Source organism: Branchiostoma belcheri, unplaced genomic scaffold, assembly GCF_001625305.1.
Source record: "Branchiostoma belcheri isolate BF01 breed outbred unplaced genomic scaffold, Haploidv18h27 scaffold121, whole genome shotgun sequence".
Classification (NCBI taxonomy): Eukaryota; Metazoa; Chordata; class Leptocardii; order Amphioxiformes; family Branchiostomatidae; genus Branchiostoma; species Branchiostoma belcheri.
Genome location: NW_017802614.1, coordinates 81,573 through 91,413, shown reverse-complemented (window position 1 = coordinate 91,413; position 9,841 = coordinate 81,573). Strand labels below are relative to the sequence as shown.

Here is a 9,841-nt window from a genome sequence, read left to right as displayed (position 1 = left end):
TGGTCACATTGCTCGCACTAGCCAGAAGGCACTCCAGGGCATTTCCAACAAGCTCTGACTGAAAAGCGAGAACAGAAGCAGGTTTGTACGGTACATGTACAACATTCAATATGTCATATAAGCTTTTTGCTTTATGAATGATTCTTTTTCAACATTGTTCCAATGTTTCCAAGTGATTCTTCAGTTCCAAAATCAATACATTTTGCTTTGGCATCTTGCTCTTCTTTAGAACAGACTTCTTTTCACACTCTCTAATTGTATCTAGGCCTTCAGAGATAGTTAGGTCATCAATGAAATCAACACTGCATGCAAGCTTAACCTTCAGCATACTGTATTCTCTATTTGTTGAGGGTTAGAAGTTTCCCATGGGGAGAATGGACAGATCAGCACCTCAACAGATTCCCCACTTTCCAGCATGGCGATGACAATGTAGGCAGTCAACGTGGTGTCATCATTCACACCTCCCTTCATGGCCTTGTGCAGGACTTTCCCAACAGACTGATAGCAACCATCTGGCTTCTGGTTGGCTGCAAACCACTTCTTGGTGTGGTCCAGTTCTTTCTGATCGATGAAGATGTATGGACGAGCTTGGGCAAAGCAACGGTAGACAAAGGCAGACAACCTGGAAAAAAATTATGAGTTTGTTACAAATCTGAATTTGGGTAAAATAAAATGAAAAAGCATGACATGTTGTTTTCACTGGTACTGGTACTGTACAATCTACCGGTACACAAATTTAGTATGTGACACTGAACAATAAGGATCATGATAACCTACCAGGTGCTGCCAGAATCATCACTTTCTCCAAAGGCACTGTATGAGCCATCCTTGTGCTTGTAGGTCAACTCTCTTTGGTAACCTGCAAAGAAAGATCAGTGGTTTCAAGAATCAAATCACAATGTTATTCTGTAAATTGGGATTGGTGGGAACTATCAATTATCAAATATGTTATCATCGTAACCCTCAAGACATAATGAAGTGAAATACCAGTACAGTGACTATCCCTATCCCTGGTAGCTCATATGGCTCGTTCTCATTGAAATGTACAAAATGGTGATTTTTTGGGTCGTAAAATCGATGATCTGTTTTTTCAGGCAAACCTACCTTATTTTTTAGGAGAACATCTCAATTAATGATTACCAAAAAAGGACAGCTTAATTACCATGGGAAGTTTGCCAAAAATTTATGCACTTAGATAAGACATATATAAACAATGCAATTTTAGTGTGGCAAAAACGCTGGAACATCAGCATGAATTGGGTGTACCATAAAGCTTGTATTCTTGACATCACCTCAAAAGCCATTAGTTTAGGCGTCAGTATCTATGAAAGTACATCTGTCAACCCATTATTAACTGGTAAATATACACGTATCGAACACATAAAGATAGCTAAGTGTAGTGTATAGCAGTAGCAAAAATATCTTTGGAAGCAAAGAAGAGTAGAACATTTGAGTCTGTTGACGCCACAGAGGGTTATTTTTCTCCGGGTCCATATTTTTTCTACTTTATTTCCAACTATTATGTTTATGGTGCAAAGGGAAGGGAAAGTCAGTCTCTTGTTACGTCTTTTCCGCTACAGGTGTAACTTCCGTTACCGGTAACGGATGTTACAAAACGGACGTTTTTGTTTATTTCTCCAAGAAGATTTGCAGTTTTTATCTTCATCCTTTGAGAACAAGGGGGCATAAGTACGGGCATTTTAAAACTGGGCGACTTTTTATATACCAGGTGAAAAAAATAAAATTGAAAATAAAAACAACGGTAACGGATGTTACATTCATTACTGTAAAACAATTTGTTCAGCGAAGGTGGCTACAAATGACAGCACACACTCTTTTCTTCTTCTCTTAGAAATCTAGAAAACTTGCTAAAAGTCATAAAAATGGCAATTTCTTGTCTTATATGTGACTCTGTCTAAACTGCACGACCGTCTTACTTGAGCGGTAACGGATGTTACAAAACATGGCGACAGGTATGAACCACCTCGCACGACGTACAGGAATAGTGACAGGAGCGATCTGACTTGATCAGTCAGAGTACCTGGCCATCCGACTTCACCAGGCAGAAAACTACTGCCGTAATCAAATTGCTACGTTTTAGGTTGCTTTTTGAAGTTTCTATTTCGCCTTAGGCGACAGCCGCTTTTTAGGGGGAGAAATCCAATACGCGACCATAATTTCTCTCAAGTCATCAATCAAACCTAGGTTTGTGGTACATTTTTCGTGAAACATAGTAAATGTAGTGGGAAAGTTAAGAAAGCAACGATGAGGTCCATGATTAGCCAAATCATGAGGTCCATGATTTGGCTCATACCTAGTCGTAAAGAGTGGCGACAGCATTTTGTACATTTGAATGAGAACGAGTGATATGCATTGACAACAGGCAGCTACATTGTGAGAATTCAAGTAACTATGTATCTAATACTTGATTTCTCTCTCAAATGCATTCTACATGTATCTATATCTATAGCTAATGTAAATAAACATTTGTTTAATGTGAAGAAAATTCATACATGTATCTGACACATAAATGCCAATGCAGTCGTCATAGTATGAGCAAGTCATCTTATGTATAACAGGAGGCTAACTAAAACTAACCAATCTTCATGTATTCCAAAGACTTGTCCTTGATTTCAGAGGAGAGCTGTTTGGTTGTGTTCAGGTACTGCATGACGAAGATGTTGGGAGCAAACAGAACCATGTTCTGCTCGCCACACCCGGTCGGCTGACGCACAAGGTTGTCCAGACCAGACAGGGTGGGGCCCATCAGGTCACCTGGGGGCATTCAGAGATTGACAAACTTGATACATTTGTAATGGTTTTACATTCATGTTCCACTACTTTTGTTTGGTTCCCACTGTGTAAAATGGATTATTCCTTAAAATAATGCTATGTAAAATATACAATGTACATTTCTATAAACAGCTCTTGCAAAAACAGAAATCAGAAATTGCAGAATTTGACCCCTCAGAAGCAAAAGAACTCTCAACAAACACGGAAACTTCAAAGGACCTCAATCTAAAATCACAGTTGTTTTACAGTAACAGGTACTGACCAATGACAGACAGATAGGCTCTGTTGGAGCCCTCCACCAGATTCTCAGGCAGGACAGTCTTGATGGTGTCTTCTAGCTGTTCATTAGGGAAGTCTTTGGGGCAGAAGAATGAGCTGTAGGTGTACTCCTGCTCAATACCCTCTGGCTGTTGAAAGAAAAACATTTTTGTTATTTTTCTCCTCATTGATGCATATACAATTCAATAACCTTCTGGTCCATTTACTAATGACCTTGAAATGTATATTGAGATAATTTTCTGGCAATTTTGCTACATTTTAGGGTACTACTAGATTTAACTGATAGGTAATCTTGAAAGGGAATCTGACGCTCTGCTGTAGGAAATCTAAAATTTTGTCTGCACTACCTCGACCAGAAGCTCCTTAACAATGGCGTCCCTGGCTCCCTCAGTGGGCTTGATGACTGGGGCGTTCCCACATGTCAGTTCATCATCCTCCACAGCCTCAGCCACCACGGAGATGTTGATCTTCCCCAGCATCCTTGGGATGATGTTGAACGTCTCGGTCTTGGACACCACAGGACACACACACACCTGACGTGTCCTGTCCTTGTCAATCAAATCCAAGTCCTCTGACTTCAGTAGTGTCAACTTAATCTGTAGCATAGAAAGAAAAAAAATCATTACAACATTTTCAAAACACAAGTCTATCAGGGATGGAAGACACCCCTGTTTTTTTTTACTGTTTGACTTCCTCATGGTTCCTAACTACTGAAAGATTCCCTCCTGACTGCTTAGAACACTTTACTTTCCTGGCTACATAAGACTTGTTATAAACTGGAACTTTTTATGACAATTTACCTGGCCAAGTATACAGTCAACTTCTCAAGACTAATTTCAGGTCATAGACTGGATATTTCAAGTTGTTAGGAAGCCAAAATGGGCTGTGTGTAATGAGCTTTTAAGGATAGTCTAAAGGGAAAATAGTGTGACAATGCTCAGGACTCACCACTTGGCACTGTTGCATGTAGTTGAAGATGGAAACTTTGAGTGGTACCTCCTCACCCCTGATCACAGAGTAGGGAAGAGTGGTGGATACAAAGAATGGTTGGAAAGCCTGCAGAAATTCATGGGAACAGAAATAATGGAAAGTGTCAGTCATGTCACAATGTTATCAACAATGGTTAAACGCCTTCTACTAGTTACTAAATGTAACAGCTTCTCTTCTTTGTTGTTGCTTTCAATTGGTATAATGATGTGAATAGCCATTCTTGTTGAAATACTGCATGCAAAGTAATGATAAGGCCATTACTGGAGTATGCCGACGTTGTTTGGGACGGATTAACTGGTAAAGACTCTGACTTAATTGAATCTGTTCAACTCAATGCAGCTCGGATATGTACTGGCGCAATGAGAGGAACAAATAGTAATAGCATCTTGTCTGAGGTTGGCTGGGAAACCATGTCATGTAGGCGTCAAAAGCATAAACTTGTAAACTTTTATAAAATTATCAAAGAATTAGCACCAAAATACTTACAGGAATTGGTACCACTACAAACCCGTGACTCCACCCCCTACAGTCTCCGTACTGATCAGAATTACGTCTTAATTCCTGCTAGAACTGAGAAATTCAAAAGATCTTTTCTGCCTACTTCCATTGTTTCCTGGAATAACTTGCCATTAACTACACGAGCATCAACATCAATTGTCATCTTTAAAAAAGAGTTGGAGACGTTTTATCACAGCCCTCACACTCAACCTCACTTCTCCCACGGTCCGAGAAACCCAGCTATCCACCTTACCAGACTCAGACTCAACCGCAGTCAGTTAAACTTTCACCTGTTCCAACATCAATGTGTGCCCAGTCCTGCGTGCAAATGTGGTCACTTCAACGAAACAGCTGTACACTACTTCCTACACTGCCCACTGTACACTGACGAACGCATTGACATGTTATCATCTCTAACTAACATTCTGCCATTTGACACAAACAACGTCACCGACAACACTTTATGTTCAACCATTCTCAGGGGTAACCCCTCATTGTCGTTTGTCAACAACTGTAACATATTTGATGTGGTTTTCAACTTTATTTTGCAGACAGGACGTTTTGTTTGATCTAGTTGATTCATTTTGATTTGTACACCAGCCTACTATGTACCCTTGTCATTTCTTATTATTATTATTACTTTGTTTTATTGTATCCTTTTATGTGTGAGGAGAGGGCTGAGATAAGTTTTATAACTTTTTGCCTCATCCTCAGAAAATAAATGTGAATAAAATAAATAAATACTGCATGCCTTTTGTAATGACTTCGTTCTCAAGCCTACTACTACATGTACTGTGTATAGGCTTGCAGTGACTGGCAGCAAAATTTGACTATTGAGCCTTTTAACCTACATGTACCTTACTTGATCACCCCCCTTTGGTAGGTGGAAGTACACTGTACCTAGTAGCACATAGTGTACATATGAAGAGAATCATTAGAAATGTACAAATGTTACCGTGAGGCTTGTAGCTGGAGACACACCCACACCAGCAGCACTACTTGTACAGAAACCACTCCCAATCCATTCAGTTATAGTGTGTGGCACCTCGACATCAATCACTGCCAAGCCATTATCACTGAAAAGAACAAACATATTACTATTACATTCAGTCTTTATGCCATCCCTGTTTTTCAAGTTGGTTTATGCATCCAGGATACCAAAGACAGCTACTGTAACCAGTCATTTGTGCACTCAATAATTTTTGACGCATTTTGCTGCATCAGAGTTGACAGGTAATTCAACAATCCTAACAGAAGTAGATATTTTTTCGAGCTGGGTTGGCTGAAGTGATGTACATGAAAGGCATTATATGTGAAAACACACAAACAAAACATGGCTGGCCTAAGGTTATAAGATGAATGAACTTTCATTGCAAAGAGTGGTACCAGAATGCAGTATGCAAGTGTTCATTTTGTGGCTTGAACTACAGGGAATACAAACATTTATGCTTGGTTGGTTCATGGAAGTAATAGGTTTTCATGGGCTAATAGTAATAACACCTTCTTTCCTAGGTATATAGGAATAACTTCTTTCCTAGGTATGAAACAACAATAAGAGTTTCCAAACACCTGAAAGTATAAGTTCTGCTTTTGTACGCCAAAAGCAGCCCGAGCTTCACTTTTTTGTGATGAGCCACATTACCAATGAGCTGTTGTACCTGACACTAGTAACCTTCCACAGCCATGTTTCTGGGAAGTAGTTCCGCACTTCCACGACCTGTTGTGTTTCCATTTCAATCCTCGAGTCGACCTCGTCCTCGACAGACTTTGGTTGAATTTCCATTGCAACAGGAGCATTGAAGAGTCTAACATTAACCATAGGCTGTGCTATAGGCCCTCTCCTTCCTCCTGGAAAAGTACAAAGAAGAAAAGCAATTGATGGTACCTGACATGTGCTGTTTCCCAGATCCAGGTTTCAGGGAAGTAGTTACGGACTTCAACGACTTTCTCCTCATTTGCAGGTTTTGCTGCAGCTGGTATCGGAGCTGGGGCAGGAGCAGGAGCAACTCCAACTGGTGCAGCAAAAGCTATTTCAGGAGCAGCTGGACCTGGAGCACCTAGAACTTATTACAATTATTCATCAAAGACATCCACTTGTTTGGACAAAGCAAATACAACACAGGTTTCAGTTGTCTGGTGAGTTGCATTGTTGAAAGGCTCAGTGGGCAAAACAGCAACCACTGTGTCTTCTATCATACAAAGGACAGCATAGTATGCCTCCAAAATCGTATTTTAATCTATGCAACCACCATCTCCATCTACAAACACTGACATGCAAGTGCATTAAGTGCTATATGGTGCCCTGCCCCTCTTAGTTAGTTAGTTGACCTTTCAGTTGACCAATTTTGTGCTTACTACTGTACAGACAATTTCAGTTCCACAATTACCTGGCATTGCAAAACGCCCTCTCCAGTATGGGACTTGCCTCTGACATGGTCGTGTTTCTACAACAAGGTTTGTCATCACCAGCAGGCCCATGTTCTGTAGATTAAAACACAAAACAACACGGTAGCATTTAAACCCTGTGTCTCTTACCTGCTAGAAAGTCTTGGTCGAAACTGACACTGTAGGCGACAGTTAAATATTCCATTGCACAAGGACGGGTTTCCAGTGTAAGGTCAGTCATCACCAGAAGACCCATAGCCTGTGATGACAAACAAAATGCCATGCCATAACACAGAGCCAAAAATGGTCAGGCACAAAGTCATCATAGCATATCAAGGTTACAAAATATGGCCAAAGAAGAGAATGGATGGATGTCCCATATGGCAGTAAAATTTCAGCACATATGTTCTGGTTGTTAAAAATCATTTACAAAAAAATGTAATATAAGCAAAAACCAGCAAAGATAAGATTATTGATGTGCCAAAAACATTTGTACTGGGCTTGCTTCCATCAAAATCGGTTAAAATAAGCACAAGATAACCTTTCAGAGCATACTAGTATTTTAATCCTGGAGCAAAATGTGGTGATCTGTTTCTTATGGAGGAAAATGTGGTGATCGGTTTCTAATAGACGTGTCCTTGGTAATAGCATCTGGAAAAGCCTTTAATGACTTGACTTACAATGCATCTACTACCAGTAGGCACTTCATGCTGCTTATTTGCATGGTTCTGCTACTACCATCATCAACTCCAAAAGCAAAAAACAATATTCAGAGGTCTTGAAATTTATTGTAGCACCCAGGCTATGGATATAGGAACTGGCGTATGGAAGGATGGATGAACAGATTTCCCCTCTTTTAACAATTATTATGAAGATATAAATAAATTAAGTAAAATAGATGCATGAAGTCTTCTGCGCATTATTCGGGACAAGAATGAAGAACAAACCGTAAGTTGAATCAGCTAGCTTGTCTATTTGACTGATTTGACCCAGTCTGCAATATCATGACAAAGAGATTTTTTACCTTAAAAGCAGTGTAGGCATCCTCAAAAGATGAAGAACCAAATCCAGGGAAATAAGAGCGTTTCTTGATGCTTCTCTCCTCTTCATCTTCCCTGTCAGCCACTTCCTCGACACCATCTTCTCTACTCATTTCTTCTTCCTTCTCCTCACCCATGTCTTCACTCTCCTCACCCATGTCTTCACTCTCCTCACCCATGTCTTCACTCTCCTCACCCATGTCTTCACTCTCCTCACCCATGTCTTCACTCTCCTCACCCATGTCTTCACTCTCCTCACCCATGTCTTTGTCCTCCACATCTTCAGAGTCATCACTGCAATATCAACACAATTACATTTTTCATCTCCAGAAAAATAGAAAAGCAGGAACAATGCAATCAATATATTAACATAGGTAACAGTGGTTCAATTAATAATTCCTGGTGGTTCAAATGGCATTAGGTTCATGTGGTCATGAGAAGTTCAGATGTATTTTGGACCAGGGAGGGGAAAAATTGTATACCCAAACCCATTCCAAATTTTGTATAAATCTAAAGAAAACCTAGATTTTGGAACATCAGGCAAGAATGGCTCATGGGCTAACCTAGTTCAAGATCTTGGAAGTTGGCAGAAATCCTATGTTTGGTGGAGGGAATAAGCATGAAAGAGATGAAAAAAGATCACTGGCTAATATAAGGAGGGTTCAGGCCTGGGAAATGCTCTGGCAGCCATTACGTTGACAATCTTAGAAAATACCAGTGATAAGTATGAGTGATTTCCAGCAGATATACCTGTCTGAATCAGCAAATGAAACCTCCTCCTCTTCTATCTCCACTGGTGGAGGGGGAGGAGGAGGGGGAAGAGGGGGGCGAGGAATGGGGTCAATGGCTGGGCCGTCCCGGTCACAGTGAGTGTTCATGTCCACATAGCCACCTTCTTCCGACAGGTCCAAACCATTCAGCTCTGCAAAAATCTGTAAATGAAAAAATGTACGCACTATTTGTCATGATTCTATATATTACACACCTTGTTTTGACAGCTGAAGATGAGGTTTCCAAATCGCATAATCAGCCCACTCATGAACAGACTACAACAAATGGAGTTAACAAAATTAAATGAGGTAAAGGCTGACATTGACTCATTGGATTTGCCCCTAGGATATATCAGCGGAGACATCTACTGGAAACCCTCAGAACAAGAACAAAATGATTTCAGAACAGTCCGATCGTCCATATGACCCACCTTTTAAACAAGCAGTACCACTGATAGCAAAAACAATACGCATGATCATAGAATGGAGTAAATATCCGACTGTAGGTTTTAAGAATCACTTCCTTTTAATTACGTTTAATGTGGTTAAGCGTGTACTTTTAAGTGAATTTTTAAATCTGTCATTGTTGTGAAACACGCAATTCAGCCCATGGCTGCCATGTGTTTTTGACAAATAAACCTTTCATCAATTCATAAAAAAATCTGACTGCAGGTACCTTGCCCTGAGTAAGCTGGTTGCTGGATCTCATAAGGTGCACACTCTTGTCAACAACACCAACAGAACACAGGGATCCAGGAGAAGCCTTGACTGTCAGCTTGGTCGAGGCACCTGGTAGCTGAGACGTCTTGGGGAAGGACATAGTCACCTGTGGTATGGGGTGATTTGGGGACAAGTTAGTGTACAACACACACAAGAAATAATGATCAACAGCAACTTAAACAAATCTGACAGGCAATATAAAGACTAATAGTGTAGGTGACCAATGACCATCTGATGCTATTCCCCTGAATGTTGAATCAGAATGTAGGTTTGACTTTATGTCTCTAATTATGTCTTGTTCAAGTTCCATTTTAAGTTCCATTTCATACATAGCCGGAGTACAGTATGAATATAAATTTGTAAAAC

At 40.2% G+C, this 9,841-nt stretch overlaps 2 protein-coding genes across 2 annotated transcripts in view; both read right to left on the bottom strand.

Annotated features, from left to right (window-relative positions):
* The window catches only part of LOC109462996 (murinoglobulin-2-like), a 34,738-nt gene that overhangs the window by 1,883 nt on the left and 23,014 nt on the right, over positions 1–9,841 (bottom strand). The window lies entirely within an intron of this gene.
* Positions 774–9,608, bottom strand: LOC109463019 (alpha-2-macroglobulin-like). The gene is made up of 11 exons (XM_019759676.1): positions 9,432–9,608; positions 8,736–8,917; positions 7,970–8,279; positions 7,096–7,204; positions 6,219–6,408; positions 5,516–5,636; positions 4,021–4,128; positions 3,420–3,668; positions 3,056–3,200; positions 2,599–2,775; positions 774–859 (listed from the first exon to the last, which is right to left on the bottom strand). Exons 1-11 carry the CDS (start codon positions 9,573–9,575, stop codon positions 774–776), a joined length of 1,821 nt encoding a protein of 606 aa, XP_019615235.1. The 5' UTR covers positions 9,576–9,608.

What these genes read in the sequence shown, in the direction of transcription:
- LOC109463019 (XM_019759676.1), bottom strand. Translation starts at nt 9,575, where the DNA reads ATGTCCTTCCCCAAGACGTCTCAGCTACCAGGTGCCTCGACCAAGCTG. An exon ending in TGGAAGGTTACTAGTGTCAG is followed by an intron (nt 5,637 to 6,218) that starts GTACAACAGCTC and finishes TGTTCTTTTCAG; the next exon opens with TGATAATGGCTTGGCAGTGA. An exon ending in TTAAGGAGCTTCTGGTCGAG is followed by an intron (nt 3,201 to 3,419) that starts GTAGTGCAGACA and finishes TTCTTTCAACAG; the next exon opens with CCAGAGGGTATTGAGCAGGA.